The following is a 23,308-nucleotide window of genomic DNA, read 5'->3' as shown; positions in this document are numbered from 1 at the left end:
TTTGTTGGCAACTGTGTGAGGTTAAAGGTTAAACCTGAAAGGAATCAGGGAAACAGAGGATTGGAGATAAATATTTTGGTAACAATGTTAATAGCGATGGTACATTGTAATGGTAGTATGGTGATATTAGATTATGGTAATGGTCATGGTGGTAATAAATGTTGGTTCCCATTGGTTTGTTTCATGTTTGGCTTTACAAGGCTTATTTTGCCATGAAAAATATGCTTACATTTTAAGCCAATCCCAGGGTATGCTTGATACAGAATGTACGTTAGTCAAAATCTGTAGGCAACACCTGACATTGTTTAAATTACGAATAGGCTATTCACCTTCCAAGTCTCACAACACATCAATTCTAATTTAAACAACATGATTAAGATATCACAGGTAATGTTACATGTTAAACCAAATCCTATCAATTTCCTAACAAATTAGCCTAATCATTAGCATGCTGTCTGTTATGTCACCATTTTAACACATCTAACCGCGAGGTAAGGTGGTAATCGCAAAACGAGAAAAGTCTGTTTAAAGATTTGCTTAGGGAAAACAAACATGAGAAAAGTTAGGTTTTGTGGTACTACACATGTTTGGGAAGACGTGTACTGCCATCTAACAGTGAGGTAAAGGTGGCCATCGCCAAATGAATCTGTTTTAAAAAAGATTTGCTTGGGGAGAATAAAGGTAAAAGTTAGATTTTGTGGTATACCATGTGTTTTGGAAAACATTTTTTATGATACTGGTACAGTCTGAATTGGACCTAATTAACTAACTAATTAAACATTAAAAAATATATATATACAGTTGAACAAAGTAATAATAATAATGTTCATTCTTATTCGCTTACTGCACAATGCTTCTAAGCGCTTCACATTACTATATCCCAGTCATTTTTCATCAAACATGTATGGAAACATACTCCCATAATGCAGCTAGTAATCAGCGCAAAGTTGTGTCATGATTTAACCAGGTACTCATTTATACACCTGTGTGGACAGAGGCAAATGTAAGTATCTTGCCAAAAGGATACAAGCACTGTGGTGAGAGTTGGATTCGAACTTACGAACACACTGTGCCTTACAAGTAAAAAAAATTAACTGCAGATAACCGAATGCAGTTAAATTTATTTCCTCAATAAAAAGAATAGACATGCAAGATATTCAAATCATTCATCAGAGTAATGAAAAAAATGTGAATAGTAAATTAAAGAGGAAGAAGATGACACTTGTGGCGTAGATCACATGTGATCAACTTGTAATCTTTTATCCTTGGTGCGTTAAGCCACTACAACGAGTTAAGCCACTACAACGAGTTAAGCCACTACAACGAGTTACAGTTACAGATTCTTGTTAACATTTCAACAGGAAGATTGTCTAATGACGTGATTGACACAACTGAGAATTTAAAATCGTGCAAGGTTAGACAACATTAATAGGTACCTGGAAGTCAGGGAACATATTCACCAGCAAAATGCTACACAAAACAAACTTAAAGCTCTGTCTACACTATCAAACTTTATGTTACAAAAAAAATGTATGGCCATTGTCATATCGCTACCTTAAATGGCCATCACACTTTTTTTGTCAAACTAGTTTGATAGTGTAGACAGAGCTTAATTATACATAAAATGGTAAAGTTGGCTGGAACATGAACTGACCACAAAACTAGACTTCTTAAAAGGAAGTTCAACAAAACTATAGAACAGAAATACTTGACAAATTAAAAAAAAAAATGATACTATTAAAAAAATCTTTAAAGCTCTGTCTACACTATCAAACTAGTTTGACAAAAAAAGTGTGTACCCAATATGGTAATGATATGACATCATCGCTTCCATATATGGGCAGATCACATTTTGTTGTCACTTAAAGTTTGATAGTGTAGACAGAGCTTTAATAGCAGAGTACTTTTATAATTCTATAGTCCAATCGTCTGTCACCTACCTTGTGATATTTTTGTAGAGGTGAAGATTGGTTCGTTATCAACAGTACACGCCCCTTTAGGATGGATAGTGACTACATCATTTGCATATTCAATGATGCAATGTTCAGGCTCCACCCCTTTCCCTGAGATTACAATGTCCTGTGTTGAATGAGCATCAGTACGGCCCACTAAGTTGTTCCCTGTAAAAAATTATGTATTATAAGTATATTATTAGGTAATATCTGTCTCTTTGTGGCTAAAACTTTCCATTTCTAGGTATTCTGATTAATGACAGGATTTGTTTTATAACCACAATATGTGTTTACCAAACAACATAATGAAATTCAAAACATTATTTTTGGTCAAAGTGATTAAGCTTTTGTGACATTAGATATATTGTTCACCTGAAAAAAGTCATTTTAATGTCATATAATATAGTAGTTATTAAAAAATGTTTTGGGGGACAATACATCTATAAATTGGCATATTCAACAACAAAAATTGTAAAAACTATTTTTTTCAGTGGTATAAACATATCTTTATTAAGGTTAGACCACTATTAACCAGAATTGAATTAATTCGTGCTAATCCATCATTAATTATTAAAACTGATAACAAAACAGATAACAAAATTGAGATATTATAGAAAAAAAATTATCATTAAATAAGGGTATAAATATTCACATTTCCTTTGATAATTTGTTTGATTTCCTTTATTAATATAGTAAAAATATTGCAAGTGTATTATTTTTAGATACATCACTTTTATTTTGTGAGGAATGCCACACTCTGATGACTCATGAGTGACGAACCTTCTTTGAGGGGTAACAGGGTGACAGCTGTGCTAATGCGGCTACCTCCAAGACTGACTAAATGCGGTCGCTCCGAGTGAACTTTCAACGCTTTACTAGTATCTGTTAGTTCTAATGACGTATCCTATAAAAAAAAAACAGCTTTCATCATTTTTGTAAAAATTTAATAAATCCTCGTTTTAACACAACCAATTGTAATACTGTAAAACAAACAAAGATTTTATTAATTTTATATAAGTGAAATTCTTATGTAATTGGTAAGTGGCTTTAAGCGTGGTTCCCACTAGCGACGCAACGCAAGGACGCAACGCAAGTGAATTGACCAATCACAAGCGATGGCTTATTCGCTTGTGATTGCTAACTGTCTATAACTTCGCTTGTCATTGGTTCAAGATTCAAGATTCAAGAAATTTTATTTGTCCATAAAAATGGAAACGCTTGCGTTGCGTTTACGTCCTTGCGTTACGTTCTAGTGGGAACCAAGCTTTACTAAATGCTGATGTATTAAAAATGAGTTAATGAGCTAAAAGTCCAGCCACCATTTATACACACAAAACACTTGATGATTGAGATCAAACAAATTTAATAGATTTTCTTAATTTTGTTCAACAAAAACAATAATTTTTTGATCTTAGGGGACATAAACATATCTGGTGTAATATATAATAATACCTGACTATTTTTCTGTGTTCTCTTAAGACTGTCTTCCCATGTGTCCTCGATATTAAATTGTGATAACTCCTCCATCGTGAGAACATGATCTGTGAGAATTATCTCACTTGACTCCATCTTCTGTAAAGATAAAAATAACATTTAATTAATTAATTAACATTTAATTCTAATTAATAAAAAGACAAAACATTTTGTAGAGATTATGTTTTACTTTTGAAGTATCAGTTTCTAACATTGTTTAATATATTTCTATTTTTGTATTCTAATAATATGAGCTATTAAAATACAATAATAATTATTTAAAAATATTAAACAAACTTAGGTATCAGCACAAATAGACTTTTAGTACCTTTTAACAATAACAACAAACAAGGTTATCTACATTTTTATCCAAGTACAAATTCCAATGACCTATAACAATGAAAGATACAGTAAAGTTGTATAGCCCCCTCTATAGTATTAGTTTAACGATTTCTTTCACTCGCTGTTGAGCGAATTCAGTAGTGAAGCGTACTAAATCACATCTACTAATGTAAGCCTACATAATACCCTTTAGCAATGAATGGGATTTAAAAAGAAAAGAACTACAATATAAGGTTAAAAGTTCATAATTATTACCTATCAAATGATATGTCAACATTAAAATGAAAGAATAAAAAACTTTTGTACGAAAAAAAAGGGCTTAACATATTTTTTTTTTTTTGTAAAAAAAATATGAGAAAAGACTTTCAGTTGCAATGATAATGTATTTAAAAAATCACTCTACTGCAATTACTGCAGTATTGTAACTACATTAAAAAAATGTTTTAACCCGTTTATGCAATTATTAATCAAGAACAATTTATTACAATGTCTGTCAGATTATAAACAAACTAACAATCAAATGTATACTTTTACAGTGAACAAATATAGCTACTACACGAACTGCAGTTACTAACTGCAGTTACTAACAGCAGTTACTAACTGCAGTTACTAACTGCAGTTACTAACTGCAGTTACTAACAGCAGTTACTAACTGCTGTATAATACTGTTGACATGATTTCTTATGGAATGTACATGATGTCACTTCAGCAGTACAAACCTCCAGGTACATAAGAAACCAAACACTTCCTCTTACTATTTTCAGGCCTTACGTCAGAAATACACAATAAGGACACTGTACTCAGGGACAAAATCAGGAAAGGAACTGCCTACAGGATATCTTGTGTGGCATTTTGAAAACAACACAACAATGATACAGAACATACACATGTCCATGTTGAAAACAACACAACAATGATACAGTACATACACATGTCCATGTTGAAAACACAACAATGATACAGTACATACACATGTCCATGTTGACAACACAACAATGATACAGTACATACACATGTCCATGTTGACAACACAACAATGATACAGTACATACACATGTCCATGTTGACAACAACACAACACTGATACAGTACATACACATGTCCATGTTGACAACACAACAATGATACAGTACATACACATGTCCATGTTGACAACACAACAATGATACAGTACATACACATGTCCATGTTGACAATCAATGAGATAGATAGATATAATAATGTGGTTCATACAATTGAGTAAAAGTTGTTTTAATGCCGTCAACTTTTATCTTTCATTTTATCGAAAGGAATTTTTCTATATAATAAACAAGAAATATTTCTTACAAAAAACGCTGCTCGCTTATTGAAAAATATTTTTTATTTCAAATGTTTTTGAATGTGTCATTTTATTGTCACATAATAGATAGTTATTTTACCTGAAAAAAATGTAATTTAAAGCAACAAATACTTAAATTGTCTGTCAGACAATGGTTTTGGGGTTTCTTTTCATTTTTTATATGTGAATAAATATTACTTTTTTGTTACAGAAGTGAATACTCAATTTCTGTCACTTTAGTTAATTTTATTGCTAAGGTCAAATCTGGGGGTCACTTCATCACCCTAGATATTTCAATTGTGAAGTATCCTATTACAAACACAAACTTTAATGGACTGTTTTGATAATAATTCAATGAATATCTGACAGTGAATATAGGGATTTGTAATTTTAGCATGACATGTCCTAATAGACTCTTTCCCAGCCGTTTTTTGGGTCTACTGTAGCAGCTGGAATCAATAAATCATAGTGGAGTTTCCATTTTCACAAAACTGTCTGTCCTTAGAACTATAACTGCTGCTTGCTTTAGCTTCTGATTGAGTAGTCCTAATGGGACATAGCGGGCTAGAGCAGCAGCGTGAAAATCATTTATTTTTTGCAGCAGGAAAAAATAAAACACAAATAGACATTGAGACTAGAAAAGTGGATTTTTGTATTTTGAGGAAAAAAAATACTAACAAACTGTATGAAAAAATGTCAAATTTAACCAAACTTAACACAAAATATGTAGACCATTTAATAAACCAGTCTACCTTTATTTAATAGTTGTGAATTGTATTATAAATAATTCAAATGCTTTTAATACAATTCACGCTTTCCAAATATTTCTATCAATTATTACTATAAAATGAACAAATTCCTTGAATATGTAGGCCGACAATAATATGAACTAAATATGCTGTTAATGTTACTTGGTTCTAAATACATTATAGCTTTACGCAGCAATTAATATTTACTATTGTTCGAGGAGTAGAAGGCGTTTATTAAAAATGATGTTCTATGGGAAGAAGGGGGTGGGGAGAAAGCGTTTATTTGAGGAAGGCATATATTCAAAGGTACATCTAATTTGTACCGCATCTATCTGTCCCCCTCCCCCTCCCTCTACATAATCCTGACTTATCTTTAACAATTGGCTTTAAAGGTATTATCACAATGAATACAATGAAATGAACGAATGATAAGTAATTTATCACTTTGCACTGTACAATTACTGATAATTGATGATTGAAGACTTTAATGAAGATTATAAAATCAAGATCAATATTAGGATTTAGATATGCTCTAAATAGTGTACTGTAAAAGATTTAGATTTAGGTAATGTGCACAATGCTATAATAGTATACAGTAAAGGATTTAGATAGGTACTGTCTGAACAATGCTATAATAAAATAGTAAAGGATTTAGAATGTAGGTACTGTCTGAACAATGCTATAATAAATAATATACAGTAAAGGATTTAGAATGTAGACTGTATGCACAATACTATCAGTAAACTATGTTAAATTCTTCTGACATATATTTATTAGCATCAAAATCCATATTTTATTATTCATATGTTGAACAAAATCTGTATTGATTTCCCACACAAGAGTAATAAATATCTGCAACTTCCTTTTGAGTGGAATTCCTCATCCCACCAGTATTTCAATTATTAATGAGGCACCAGTGCCTACTGATGTTTAACACTATTTTTTTCCAGCACATTTGAATAGCACTTCAGGGATCATGTTAGAATTATTCTGCTGCAGTTACTGCAGTAGACTTGCCAAAAGTCTGTAGTTATTGTCTTTTTTTATGTTAGTTCACCAGTCGACGTTTCGATTTTTGTCTAAAAATGTACATGAAAGTATTATTCGTATGAAACGCCACATGTGCCAAAATATTTATCTTTACTCATTACAGGCTAGAACCTAGTCTATTGCTGCAGTAACTATATCTACATTTTGTTTTAATACTGCAATAACAACATATGATTTTTTTGTTTGTTTCAATCTATAAGTATAGGGTTTCAATAATACATTACATCATGGGCTTTACTACTTTTGTCAATAGGGACTATTTGCATGTCCAAATGTCAAAATATATCATTATCATCATTTTGTTGATTTATGTGGCAAGTCGACTATACCATCCACTGCATTCTAATGCTAAATTCAGGAACATGTTCTATGGAAATATGCCTGTGGACGAGAATCAATTGACTGCTACAAATAGTGCACATACACTCAAATCGCAAAAGTTCCTATATAACAATTAAAAATGTCCGTTTAGTAGCAGTATATTAATTATCTGCCTATGTATTATTGGTCGTACTGTAGTTTCTACAGCACTGTCAAAAATATACATTACTAGTCACCTTTACAGAATATTAAAGCCCCCTTCCCTACATTTTTTTAGATCTAATCTAAGATCACAAACTATATTTAATGTAAAAACAATACTATATGGTCCTATTGCGATAACTTTTTCGTCTTTAAACGGTTAAAAATGTGAAAAATAAGTCGATTCTAATAATTATAGCGGCCCGCTATAAATCCCAAAATGCATTGCGCGCAGATTGATATTTTTGTTTTTCACCTGTAATTCGCCCACTTTTCGATCGATCGTGAGGCCAAAACAAATGGAAGACTCCTAACTTTTCAGCGAAAATACAGGGTTTTCCCCAATTTGTATCAACGGAGTCTGGCAAAAATACAACGTCAGGCTACCTAGCTAGCGTACGATGTTCGTACGTTACCGATGTTTACCAGCTAGGCCTACAAAACTAAGCCTAGCTAGGCTAGGCCTAAGACCGTCCACGAGAGGTCGATCGCCGCGAGCTACTTAGGTAGTGCATTGTTTCTCACTTTTTATCATAATTTACCATAGAACGTACATTTAAAATAAGGGATGACATGGTTTAATGTTTTTAAAGTGATATATATGTATTATTTTCCAAAAAACGTCCAAATTTGCAGGGAAGGGGTCTTTAACAAAATCCCTGTATTATTATTGACTAAAATAAAGGGAACATACCATACACTATAGTGTCATTCTTATTGCAACTCTCACAAAACCCATATCTGACCATAAATTCAGAACTAGCAATTTTGTGTGGGTTTTATTACTATAGAACTGCTTATTTACATGGGCCTACAGGTGTAAACAGATTTACTATGGTTTGTTTATTTAATGACACAGTATGATTAATGCATCTAGAACTTGACTTGAATTAAATAAACTTGGGATATTGAATACGTAGTACAGTACAATATAAACACATTCTTTGATCATACCTCAGTTATCAGTGTGTTTTAAAATGGTATACAAATATAAAATTTTGTTGTAACCTACATACAGTTATAAAGACTTGGAATGAAGTAGTGAATGGCATTTATGGTAAAGGCACTGTAAATAATTACCTCTATTAATGGGACACCTTTGGGACCCAACAAAGTGACCTATAATAGGTCACATGTTGGTCATGTGTTAAAATACTGTGCAGAATATTCAAATGTGTCCTTTAAACAGAGTGTCTTCTGAAAGCATTGGACATAGTATTAAAATATTGAGCCTCATTCTGTACTGTATGTTTCATCATATGGGAAAATTCCTCTTAGTCACTTACAGGGAGGGTTCCCCTAAATATGTTACAAGGGAGGCTTTCCCCTAAATAGGGATATCCCAAATTAAGGGTTATTCCTTATCTTTATCTGATAATCCAAGTCAATTCTGATGCTATATATAGTGCAAACCGCTACTAGATAAATCCAACTGTAAAACAGTATCAGCTCTATACTTTAATACACAATCAACCAGTTTGTCCATCTCTCTATAATAATTAATGAACATACTTTACGTCTCAATAACAATAATATACATAACTTGTACTATTACTGTATACAACTTAATATAAATAATAAGTACATTGTTAACAGAAATTCTCAGACAATATAGGGTAAGAATTCCTTTGGCTATTATTTATAAAACACAAAAAATACTGCAATAAATAGCGGAATACTTACTGTATACTGTTTACTGTATAAACAAGAACAACTTGCTTAAATGTATGTTTTGTTAGTACAGTACTTTGATTAATAAGTATAATACTGTACTCAGACTACCTAGCATAGACATTGCACCTATCATACACACATGTCTTTTAATATAGGCTGTGAATGAGACAATATCCTGTGGGTTGTTTACTTTGGGTAGTCCAGCAGGCAGGTTGCCTTCATTCATATCACCGGAAAGAACAACAAACCAGTCATATGATTGTTAACCAGTAAAAATAACAATTAAAATATTTCAATTTTATACTGGTTTGTTATTTAATGAATTATTTTAATTGGGGATATTTATTTTAAGCTTGAAATTGAAAAAAAAAACAGTAATACAAAACCATTCCAATGACTTTCAATTGGTACACACAAAATACTAATTTCACGTAAATGGATTTTTTTTTTGTAATACTACAGTAATAGCACTCGACTGTGCAATCAGCAAAAAAATAATGTTTATAGAATTACCATATATTTCAGTTTTTCAGTTTTTCAATAATAAGTACAGTAGGCCTACAGTATGAAAGGAGTATTATTTGATCCATGTTTTACTGACTATGTTAATGTACTTAAAGATCTGTCCACACTATCAAATTGTATGTGATAAAAAAATGTGATGTGCCCATATATGGACGTGATGTCATATCATCATTAAGCATATCACTACCATATTTGGGCATATCACTACCATATTTGGGCATATCACTACCATATTTGAGCACATCACACTTTTTTGTCAAACTAGTTTGATAATGTGGACAGACCTCCAGCAATATGATTTGATGATTATAGTATATTGTTCAGTTTAGGAAAATATATCAAAAACAAAACTGTAGATGTTTAGAGATAGTGAGTGACATCACAACTAGCATAACGTCAATTAAATTCTGATATTGCGATGATTATGGCATTTCCTATTATGCAATGATGTCTACACTTAGTAAAGTACAGTAAGTAACTGGCCCTGAACTTGAAAAAAAAATTACTACTAAAGTATTTATAGAATTATCTGTAGGCCTACTAAATAATTTTCATTTGTAGGAGACAGCTATATTATACAAAAGGAGATTACCTTGGAAAACAGAAACTTAAAAAATAATAATGCCAATTGGGTCGTCTTCTTTTTATTATTTATATCAAGAAAATTTATGTTTTTAAATGCTGTTTTTTAATTCATTATAAAGTCTAATCCTATCAAATCAATTTTTATTTTCTTCAAAAATACACAAATGCCAAACAGTACAAGAAAGTAAGTACAAAAAAAATTTAGAAAATTTCATTAGATTAGACCCAATAAAAAAATGTGGTTTTTTTACATGGCATGATTAGCTATTAATATGATGGTTTAAAAGTTCATTCGCCATTTGCACACCATGTTGGAATGTTTGAAATAATAATGTATTTTTTTTCTGCATACGACCATTTAAAAAAAAAACTTAATAGTATTTAGTAAACATTAATTTTACATAGGTCCTAATGTCTAGTAGAATGTAAAGATGCTATGTTCGCACAAAAAGATTCTTTTTTCTCTACAAAATAGAGATAGAAAAAGAAACAGATGTGATAGTCTTGAGGAGGTCTATACTGGAAAGTTGAACAACCCTAGACTTGGTTAATAATCAACCATACACTGACTCAATAATAAAACCTTGAACACATTAAAATAATAGAGTATTTAAGCTCTGTCTATACTATAAATAGTTTGGACAAAAAAAGTGTGATGTGCCCAAATATGGTAGTGATATGCCCAAATATAGTACTGATAAGTGATAATGACATCATCATGCCCATATATGTGCATAACACATTTTTGTTGTCATAAAAAGTTTGATACTGTAGACAGAGCTTAAGAAAAATAACTTTATTCCAATAAATAACTTTGTATTTATCAAATTCCACATGTTTGTTGTTAGCCTAATTATTCAAAGTTAAAACAATATTTATTTTTGCCGAGTATTTATCAGGAATTCAAATCTGACAATTATTATTATAATATCATTGATACTTATGCATGGTTTCATTCATAAATTCTCTAAAGAGGTATCATGAACAGAAAGCAGAAATTAGTATTTTATTAATTTGTTATCATTATTAATATATAAATGACAAACTTAATCTAGTGAGTGTACGAGACAGGCACAATTATAGCCACAGAAATGAAACTAATCAAGTATGAAATATTTTTATTTACAATCAGCAAAAGTTAAAGGACTTGATAAGAACCCATATTCAGGGAACATTTGCATGTTCTCTTAAAGATATATTGTCCCCCTGAAATATTTTTTTTAAAAATTTGTTGTCATTTTGATGTTCCATAATAGTTGGATAAAAAAAATATTTACCTGGAAAAAACTATATTTAAAGTCGAAATGGCTGCCATGCCAGCCAATAGGTTTTTGGTTAAATAAATAACAATTTGTTTTGTCTATATTAAAGTTAAAAAATTAATTGTTCAGGTTTTTTTCCTACGGAAGTGATTAACTTGATTAAAACTACAAAATGGCCTATTTAAAACCCGATTGTAATAATCATTATGTTTTGGGGGAACACTACAGTACATCTTTAATTCGGGTTGTTATTATGTAGGAGCTTTAGTGTATATTTGCTATTGTTCGTTTTAAAGAAAAGTGTCCTCCGTCCCAAGAGAGTCCCTTATGGGATGCACCACATGCAAGAGTTCAATGTGTAGAAGAATTTTTGAACCAGAAAAGGAGTTTTTCCAACCAAATGAATGGTTCTACAGCCACATGCATTACTGTAGGTCTACAACAATTACATAATCATTTAAAACAACCACTCCCCTTACCCTCCATATTGGAAATTACTAGAATATGTTACATCCATAAACTATTTTGTTTTCCAAATATGGGCAGAAAGTCATGTGATAAAGATCACATGACATGTAATTTGTAAGCCAAGGTCATATAGTATGGATTCTGTATGAAATAATATATGCCTCTAAAGTTGAAACTGAATTCCTTAGTGTTGAATGCAAACATAGGAGTAGCAATGAATAATATATGATTTAATAACAGCTTGGATTAAATTAACATACAATACTGTCAAATCTATAATTGATTTTGTCTCAACAAATAAAATATTGAGTTGATAACCATCAATCAAATATCACATAAAATTATATTATTTAAAATTCTGATATCATTTTAAAACTAATAAAAGTTTATTTAAAAATTTGAAAAAGATTTGATATATTTTTCTAAGTTTAGTTTAGAAAGGAACTATAGGCACATATCATCCACATTTATTTTTTATTGTTACATTACGTTTATGTCTTGTCATGATGTATTTCTGTGAGGGTCCCTAATGATCAGCTTCGGCTGGATGGACCACCCGTGTAAAATATTGTTAAAATAAATAAATAAATCCCGCATCCACTCTGAATTTACATTATCTTATCATAATGATATTTTAACATTTTCCTTATTGTGCCTCTTGAAACCTTTGTTTCATAATTACCGTATGTTTTAGCTTATTGTTTAATTACTGTATGTATAAAAGGAGGTGCTCAATTAAAATAATTGTATAAAAGGTTTTATAATACATATTTTATTCTATATTTTCCTTTGGAACCTTTGTTCCATAGTTATATTTAGCTTATTGCTTAATTACTGTATGCATAAAGAGAGCCGCACAATTAAAACAATTGTATCAAGTGTTTTATAATACATTTGATTCTATATTTTTTTCCTATGAAACCATGGATCTTTGTTTGATCCATAGTTTCGTTTTCAGCTTTACTGTACTGTATAAGCACAAAGGGAGGTGCTCAATTAAAATCAAAAGGGATTTTGACACTTTCAGTGAACACTATTCCCACTTCCTATAAGCATAAAATAAATGCAGTTTAAAGTTTTAAAGTTAATCAAAATAGACCTACCTTTTGTTTACCGTAATGAGATAGCTCATACATACACCAACCATTTGGTATAGTATTGGACGATAAAGTCTCCATTTTTATCGATATTAATAATTCACAAATTCCAGATAAATTGTAAAAGTATTATAAATCCACTGCATTTAAATAGTTATTTAAAGTTAGCTCGCATTTTACAATTCCAACTTTCAAATCAAACAAATTATAGATCATCTCATCAATTAGAAACCAATTAATAAATAGCCACAAGTTTCGACAAACTAATAATCGGCCGACAGATATCAGCGTCTATAATCATTTAGCATGTGAATAATCAGAGGTTCCGGCCAATAAGAACTTCTTTAGAGAAATCTAGTGAACTGAAAAGTGGCGTCAATACAAGACTTCTTATCAACAAAGGGGCGATTGTTGGAGCCTTTGGTCCTTTAAGACAATGCCTGATAAAATCACAATAATAGAAAATATTACTTGCTTCATGAAAAGATGCTGAGTTCCTTTTCAACTGAAATGTTTTGAAATTTCTCAAATTCAAATGCGTGAAAATCTAGCTTTAGGCGTTTTTCTGCAGTTTACTGGTTATATATTAATTCCAGTGAATGTAAACACACTCCTTGATGTGTCAAATTTTGATGATTTTTCCAGATTGTGTTTAAATTTATTATTTATCAACAATTTATAATTTACAATTTGGTTAAACTTAGTCACTGTTTACAGTAGATGGAAAGAGGATTGATGGTCCAAGATCAGAGGTTTTTATTCCTGGAAAATATTGTCCAAACTATTATGAAATGCTAGTTTTCTATGATACTCTTGCCAAAGCTTTCTGTAACTTCACAGACATTTTAAACATTTATCACCACGGTATAAATAAGGTATGGCATATTAAGCCAAAAGGATGGAAAAAGAAATTCAACAAGATTGTAATATAATGACGCCTTGAAGGGCAAGCAGTTGATAATCTCAACGGTCAATCAACTGAATTGAAAAGTTGTAATCCGATTGTCTTGACAAAGGATTAAAACTGCCACTTTAAAGTCAAGTAGCCACTGATGCCAAATAATTACTGCAACCTCTTCGGATTTATCCTCAAAGAACACTTGTACAAAGTCGAGATGTCTTCACTGAAGTTTTATCTTTGACGGCAAGCTCACAAACCCTTCCTTTCATTTGATTATTTGTATGAACTAAAGATTAATACTTCATAACAGAAAAATCATTGTATAAATAATGAAACAGTAATTGTTCCATTAACTCACTGATTATGATCAAAATAAAATATCTAGACAGCAAATACAAGATAGGAATCTTAATACTGATCCTAAAGTAGTTTGTTCCACACACTTAATAATGGACTTCTTCAACCAAAAACAACATACAGTAGTACTAGTACAGTACTTATAGTTAACTACCATATTGTCTGACAAATCTTCAAAAAAGAAACTTGCATGGTTGATTTGAAAAAACTCGTAAGATTTATCTGGAATCGTTCTGACTGGTTTGCGCTTCGATACTAAATGAACCAAAACAGAACTTGTCATAACTCTCTATTAACCGAGATATTGATTTTCAATATCGTGTTTATTTATAGCATATTACATAATTAATGACTAATCCCCCAATTGATTCTACGCACCTATCTAATTCGATGATCAATAGCTCAATTCATAATTATCATCTGCAAACAATAAATATGCGTAAACTCTGGTTTCGTTATTAATCATAGCTTTTAGTACGACGCTCTATCTACTACGTAGGATGTCAAATTCATATCCTTGATGAAAACACCTCAAAATCGCTGAGTAATGCGATACACAAACAAACCAAACTGTGATCTCCAGCTGGGATGTATCTTCAAGCGATGGAATTTTTCGGAAAATATTCCAAATTGAATCTAAATTTCACGAAAAGCTATTAAAATTTACAAAGATGTTTGTGTATAATATAATTAGCCCCAAGTAAGCTATTAATAGTTGTTCTCATAAAGGAAGCACATCTATCTTCAATATTATCACTTCTTTCTGCAAAGTCTATACAACTATAAAGTAGATCTTCAAAACTGTAGTACTATACGGTACACTATTATGCAATTGTAAAATAAAAATTCTTGTTTTATGATACTTATATGCTTTCGCTTAGATAAGATAAAACAATAAAAGCTGTTTTACTTTCACAATAGTGAAATATTTCCACGACTCAATTTATGGAACTCGTCGACGTATCCTCTCACAAGTAAAGTTAACGTATTCTGCTGATGAATGTTCTTCGTCTGACATTTAGCGTGTAATGTACATCTTTCTGCATATATTTTGAGGTCTGAATTTCCGTTTAAAACTTGCTGCAAATAAGTTAAAATATTTTGCAATATATTTCTATACATCTGTATTGCGTCATAAATACCTCAGCCGACGCAATAACTGATGTGACTGATACCCACTCAACGTAAAAATGGATAGCACTGAGATTTTACTCTCCTACATAACAACAACAATCAAAACATCATGATAGGTCGATAAAACTTCTGAGACAGTTCAACGAGCTGTAGCGCCATAGACTCGTTGCCTTAATTGCATTTGAACGCTTAATACTTTGAATCATAGATTTTAACACAGATCTGGCTTTACTTCACTGATCAAGCCTGTACGCAAATCGCATCCATACGCTTGGGTGTTTGGTACGTGTGAAAAATTTAAAGTTCACGCGGGTCTTCAGAACTCAATTCAATAATTTATACGCAATGATGTTGAATTGCTTTACTAACGGCAAACAACTTTTATGTAATCTGCCAGCAAACACAATGTATTAAGTATCTTCAGACTTCTTCAATGCACTATCGCGCTGTAAACATGATATTTTTATTCCATAGAACACTTGGTGGATATGTTTTTACAATTGTTTAGTTTTAAAACCCACTTTTTCCTTTCCAATTTCCACTATTGTTTGAAGGTTTTCATGGCGAAATCAATGTTTTCAGAACTACTGTTATACATGGTATAAAAAACTCAAACACTTTTTTCTACCACTAAGATTAATATATTAATATAAAAATTGCAAATGAATTACTTTTTCATTTCTTCTGCTATTAACACTATAGTCAGCATTGGTTCTCTATTCAGTGTTCACAGAAAAAGTATTCCATTTGTTTTTCACAAACTCTGTTTTCACCAGTCAATCAACTATGAATAATTATGCATTTTATGCACAGTATAGAAAAAGCAAATATAATGTTCCTACTTACTCTCCATTACTACGATTTGATAAAATAGATGGAAATCCATCGCTGACAAGTGGCCGATTTAGTCTAATAATTAGTGCTACCGTACATACATTAAAACAAACTCTACAACCAGTCTTCTCTCCTCTGGTTGTTGTTGATCTCTTTGAAATTGTTGTTGTGTCGTAGTTCGCTTTCTCAGATACCTAAGCATCAGCCCACCTAAGAATCTATAATAGGTAGATCTATATTTGGATCCTCTCAATTTCATTTTCACCAGATCATTTCACCTGTGCTATTCATCCTGCGCTATTCATCCTACATTATTTATTCTATGTTATTATACACATACTGTCTGTTCATAAGCATACTGAACAAGTTGTTAAACTCAGAGCTAAACCTATGATTCCTTCTTATATTTTCTATGAGTTACGTGGTTTATGTTTTTTTAAATTTTATTTTATGTCTTGAGGCACATGTGGCCAAGAATTACCAATAGTAAATTAATCACTGTCCTATCAGAATAATAGGTGATAATCCTCCTGATACAGGGGCTATTTTGTGAACCAGTTCACTGGGGTAACCCCCTACTCTTCTCGAATAATGAACTGGGTTCTTTAAACACATGTTAATTATAACTGTGTACACTGGACCTACAACGGTTTATAGTTCTTATCCGAGAAGACTTGTTCCACCACGAGAACTAGGAGTGAGTCGGCCTCGAACCCTTGGCGATGTTGTTGGCTCTTTAGGTAGGTTTAACCGCTGGGCCATTTGACTTACTCACTATACTGTACAGTATGTAGGCCTATTGTTAAACTAAGAGCTACACTTACTGTAGTATTGCCCTCCCGTAACTATGAGTTTTTTCTTTCTTTTTAAAAGACAATGTTGTCATAGATCATGCTGATTGTACATCAATGTTTAATTAAATTAAAACTGACTGATGCCTATCTACAGTAATCTATGAAATGCAGAAAAAAAACCTGAGGATAATAATTATGTCAAAACAGAATTTACATTCTGATACATATTTCAAGAACAAAGGGAAAATAATGCTTTGTTTAGTTTGTTTTAATAAAAAGGCAGAATGCATTTCTGTTTTTGTTTTATTGGTATGGTACATGGTGAGAGTCATGGTCGAAAACAATCAAATCCTATTATTGGCAAATTTCTTTTTGCTGTTGGTTTGGTTTAGAAATCAAATAAAATAAATATCCTTAATTTATAAAGCGCCTAGTAATATTGAAAAAACCTCAAAGTGCTCCTGTGCAGAAAAAATCCAAAACCAAAGCATCATCAAGAAGATTGGAAAATATCCTTTGCCGCCATCATCAAAGAAAGAAGTTTTCATTTATCAGGTGCTATGGTACCGTAGATGATGGCATTCCAAAACCCTATCGTTTTGGTGTTCTCACTATTTATGTTAAGAATGTTTTCCTAAACTTAAATGTCAATCATTTCTAAGCTGAATTAACTGGGACAGATGAGATGCTATTAGTGATGCTTATACAGGCATCAACACTCATTAGGACAGGATCAATTTCAATGTTAACACCCAGCAAACTATCAAACGGCAAAGGTCAAAAACAGTAATTAACAGAATCAGGGTCATTACCTCTATGGTTCCCACTACAGTACAGATGCAACACAAGCGATTTGACCAATCACAAGCGATGGAATATTTGAACTGTTGCTTGTCATTGGTCAACTCGCTTATGTTGAGTCTCTAGTGAGGAGAACTAAGCTTTACTTGCTATCACTACTTCTGTTTACTTCACTATTTCTATAATTAAAAATAATAGATTTATATTTTAAGTAATTTATTTTCTTGAAAAAGAGGGCAAGTTTGAGCATCAGGCCAGCACTAATAGTATTATATTATGGATGGACTAGAGGACTATTACTATTGTTAGACTACAGTAGCCTAGTAAATGTTTACTAATTTTTAAATACTATAAAAACTGAACTTTTATTGTATCTCTTTTAAATCAGAGGCACAGTCTCAATGAGATGTGCAACAAGTTTACAGTGAAAAATAATACATACACACTTAAATATAAAGAGGATGGAATTTTTATTCAGGAAACCTGAATGAACTATTATTAACCTTTTATGCCTTGATTATTTTTAAATATCATTCAACCTCTTAACAATTGAATTTAAAGCCAGACTAATAATTATTGAAAAGAAGGTTACAACCTTAAATAATGGAATAACAAAACCACAAGAACTGCTGAGAGATTAATGTCACAATGGTGGTACTTGTTGAATTCATGGTTTTTCTACCAACATTGACAATACTATGAATTCACTTTTTGTATAACAATAACATGTAGCAACAAGATTTGGGTTTTATCAATCGCTACTAGTACAATGTTTAACACTATCCTCTACTGTACATCATAGAGGATTCAGAATTTTTAATGATAATAATTTCTCAAACTGTAGTGCCTGGATTACAGTGTAAGAAATTCTGGATGATTGACCTCCAATAAATACAAAATCTTGGCTACACAAATAGATTTAGGAAACTATAGTACAGTATACTGTACAGTACAATGGGTGTATTATGTTCCTGTATGAAATAATAGCTGGTTTAGACAATTTTCATACAGTACTTGTTGTAATGTTGATTGCATACTAAATAAAAGATTTTAAGTGTATAGCTAGCAGATATTGTACATTTAATAAGACTGAGGTATGCTAAAGTGACCATAAATACAATCAAACATTACTGTAGACTTATTAAAACGTATGATTTGTATTAAATCAGCTACTGTAGTAATAGTAGTAAGGGCATGTGGCACAGTGTGTTGGACGTTGGATCACTGGTCAAGGGATCGTGGGTTCAAATCCAACTCTCACTGCATTGCATGTACAGTACAGTATCCTTAGGCAAGACACTTTACATTTCTTTACCTCTCTCCACCCAGGTGTACAAAGAAAGGGGTACCTGGTATAGGTTCAAAAACCAAATTGTACCACTGTACAAGCTCTCTTGAAGACATGTTTACTCTCTCATGAAATCATCATTTCATGATGATGGTGGTTTGTGGGGAGGCTCCCACCTGAGGGCATAGTTAATGGACTATACCACTTGTGGAGAGGGGTGTTCAATGAACATTTCTAATTTTCGAGGTATATCTCGCTCTTCGAGGAGAAAGGGCTATTGTCGGTTTATCCAGGTAAGCTAGGCACAAAATAGACTGCGCTGATTATGGCCACTGCAACATTATGGGTGTATGTTTCCAGACGTGTTTGATCAAAAACATTACCAGGGTATAATAATGTGCTTAGTTGTGTATTAAGCAAAATTATAAGATTAAGATCAACGTATTATTAAAACAGAATCAATTTCCATTATATTAAATCCACAGTACATAGTCATTGCACTATACAGTACTCATATTAATCAATAATTGAATTCCAATGTTTATGTGTACATTGCACTTTGCTATACATCACCATCATTAATTGATCAGATGATTCCACACCAAATTCAACACTTTGTTTGATTAAAATATAATATTAAGAATCAAAACATTACAAATTGATCATAGCTTGCAGTCAATGGACCATGACTGAACTGAATTAATTACACACTTAAAACCATAGGTAATAATATCAACCAAAATAATAATATATAAACTTCAAATGTACAGAATTTACACAATAATAATAATACAGATGGATATATCAGAAAATCAAATATTTTTCGATGTCTCCAAAAAAAAAAATGGTGGTTTGTAGGAATACTTCCCCTTGAGTATTATATGTGGTTTGTAGACTGTACCATTTATGGAGAGGGGAGTTCAATCATTTTACTGTATACTATTTCAAATTATACTAAATTTCGCTCTTTGCAAAGAGAATAGGCTATTGTCGGTTTATCCCAGAAGCCAGGCAAGAAATAGGCCTACTGTAGACTAAACCATGTGTAAAAAAGGGCAAGGTACAGTAAGATAAAACATGCATTTTTGTACTTTACACACAAAGACACATGTGTTGCAGAGCCTGTATTGTGACTATGTATTCTAAATGTTTACTACTATACTATATATTGTACATTATGTACTGTATTTACTATCAGTACCTGTATGGTCTTCTTCCATTGTACTGTGCACTGAGATAATAATCCCAGCAATCAAAGTGATTGACTTACCTATCAACTCAGACTCACTGAACCTGTCCTCTTGTACTATTTTTAATTATTCATAAAAGAATGCATACAATTTTAACCACAACACTGAGTATTAGTGTGGACAGAGTTCAAATAAGCAACATGTACTGTACTATAAAGGTCATATTGTAATACTACTATTGTGTACAGTACTGCACCAGGCATTGGCATGGATTTAAACATTACATTAAACAATGTCAGGCCATCCTGAGGCCAGTTTCTGCCAGCAAAAGAAAACAGATACTGTACCTCCTCCTAACCACCCCTAATCCCCTACACCCCCTCTCAACCCTGTACTACTATACTATATTCCATACATCTGTAGTATGACCTACAGTAAAGTCTAAAGCTCTGTCCACAATCTCAAACTTTATGTGACAACAAAATGTGATGTGCCAATATATAGACATGATGATGTCATATCACTACCACTACTATTACTACTAATCTATTTAGAATAAAGGTTGACCTACTTACTAGTTTACCTGAATCACAACATCAAATAGGGCTTGCGAAATTAAATCCCATTAAATCACTTTATTAACAGTCAATGAAGGAAGTGCTAAAATTATCCAATTAAAGTACAGTATTTACACCTTAAAGGTTACTTAAGGTCATGGAAAGTGATTACATTTGAATCATTCAATACCTGACCAGTGACATATTGCAGTTATTAAATTAGGGACCATTGTACTGTGTAGGACATGCTAAGAGAATTCCACAAACTGATTCACTGATCTTCCTGCACTGTTGCAGGGCTGATGCATTCGGGACCAAACAAGTTTCCCAAGTAAATCTGTCTACACTATCAAACTTTATGTGACACAAAAATGTGATGTGCCCATATATGGACATGATGATGTTATATTTAAGCATATCACTACCATATTTAAGCATATCCTACCATATTTGGGTACAATCACTTTTTTTTCGTCAAACTAGTTTGATAGTGCAGACAGAGCTTTATGGAGATCGTGTCCCCAGATTAAGGGTTGTTTTTTAGCCGCATTCATTTCCATGAAAAGACTTTGGTAGCACGACAACCGAAAAGACATTCTCAACATCATTTTATTGGAATCACATGGACATGGTACAATACAGTACAAATCTACAGTAACTTTAGTTGAATATATAATTTTGCCATGCAAACCTTAAAACAATGTTACAGTATATCACTATTAAGAAATATTAACAACAGACTAAAATAATTGAACAGCACAGTTACATAAAGAATACAAAATGTATTTTCCAATTTTCCCAATTACAATTTTAATCAAGTAATCTATACAATCTTACCTGTTTCTATTTCAATTTGTAAACGTGTTCTCCAGTTTCAGTAACTTTAAACCAACTCCATAAATACGAAACCTACAAGTAAACAACATTTAAAATTCATTCATTTTTTATTTCCATTGATGGTTCCTACACAATTATTTATAGGGAAAGAAGTTAATAATTTATATAATAATTACAATTTTAACTAAAAATAAGATTTCCATCTGTTGTAAAATTATTACATTTTGAATTATTTGTTGTAAAAAATATTTTATATTTTTTTAAAGTAAAATCATGGAGTAAAGAATACTCCATGGTAAAATTCATCGAAAGGCATAAACATAGTAAAATCAGAGGTATCCCCATGAACAAATTAAACATTTTTTAATTTACCAATTTATTCTAAAATGGATCGAAAATTATAAATATTTACCTCACAAAACTGTAATTAAAAGCAAAACTAGTCAAATTGTCTGTCACTGTCAGACAATGGGTTTTTGGTCTTTTTTATAGTTAATAAAACATTATTTTTTGATTTTTCTTTCTATAGACTTTTAAAACTACTGTTAAAAACTACTGTTAATTGTATAAACTCTAGTTTACTTTCATTATTTGGAATTATATATCTTATCTTATGTCATCGTGCTAATAATAATTCATTACAGTATATGAAACTGCAAAACTATCAATCATACAATTTTAAAAAATAAGTTTTTCAGAGGGAATGGAAATAAAGATTTCTTGTTCTTTTATCACAAAATCATTGTTTCAAATTATAATTCTTATTCTTTGAGAAAGACAAAGGATATTACCTCAGTCAGACAGTCAATGATGTTGAAAATGATCAAGATCTTGTTGACAGAAATAGAATATGTTCTTAACCAATCTAATGGCAAATTTATGAAAATCTATAGCACAATGCAGGTAATTTGAGGAGATTTATTAATAGAAGATTATCGCATAATGTGGTATTTGTATTGCCTGGCTTAATTATAAAGCCATAGTTTTAGTTCATGCTTGTTTGTAATTTAAATCCGGTAAACTGTAAATCAGGACAAGGGAGGGATGATGTCAACATTATTTTACTGAAGTTATACTCCAGTAAAACTACAATATCAATCTGTATAGCAGGCTTTTGTTGTGTGTGGGGGTGAGTGGGGGAATAACCACAACCACACTGTCTCAATGACTAGCTCGTAAACTTTACTAACAATTGAAAAATCTAAAATTATGCATATTGCAATAAAAAAGTACTGTAGTTAGTGCAGTAATAATACATAGCTCGGGCTTTTTGGGGGGTAGGGGATAAGCACAAACACGCTGTCTCAATGAATGGCTCTTAAAATCATGTACTATTATAATTGTTCATCAATATATATTTATTATTATTAAAAAAATTGTTACTGCAGAAATATTACTGCAGTAGAATATAAATGTTGATCCCTAATTAAACATTTTAGAAATTACCAAAAGGCAACATTGTTGAGTAAACTGTTAAGTAAGTTAGCATACTGAATGTACTTTTTGCAAGGTAACTGTTGATATTCAAAGCCCCTTTCACATGGACAGAAGAGGCCAAATGTGACACTACAGTATCATCATCAAGCAAAAGCAATATG

The 23,308-nt window shown here is 31.6% G+C and overlaps 1 protein-coding gene across 5 annotated transcripts in view; it reads right to left on the bottom strand.

The window, feature by feature from the left end:
• LOC140056030 (uncharacterized) overlaps positions 1–23,308 on the bottom strand; it is a 53,600-nt gene that overhangs the window by 24,859 nt on the left and 5,433 nt on the right. For 3 of the 5 annotated variants that reach the window (XM_072101249.1, XM_072101250.1, XM_072101253.1), the window contains exons 1-4: positions 13,024–14,976; positions 3,405–3,524; positions 2,733–2,856; positions 1,941–2,120 (exon numbers count right to left, since the gene is read on the bottom strand). In XM_072101249.1, coding sequence (XP_071957350.1) covers positions 1,941–2,120; positions 2,733–2,856; positions 3,405–3,524; positions 13,024–13,098 — 499 coding nt within the window. In that variant the 5' untranslated portion in view covers positions 13,099–14,976. Of the gene's footprint in view, positions 1–1,940; positions 2,121–2,732; positions 2,857–3,404; positions 3,525–13,023; positions 14,977–16,255; positions 16,577–21,710; positions 21,783–23,308 lie in introns of those variants that run through there. The other 2 variants (XM_072101251.1, XM_072101252.1) reach the window with 2 other exon arrangements.

The sequence above is a fragment of the Antedon mediterranea genome, chromosome 8, assembly GCF_964355755.1.
Source record: "Antedon mediterranea chromosome 8, ecAntMedi1.1, whole genome shotgun sequence".
Taxonomy (NCBI): Eukaryota; Metazoa; Echinodermata; class Crinoidea; order Comatulida; family Antedonidae; genus Antedon; species Antedon mediterranea.
The sequence above is the reverse complement of the archived record's forward strand: the minus strand, read 5'-3'. Positions and strand labels throughout refer to the sequence as shown.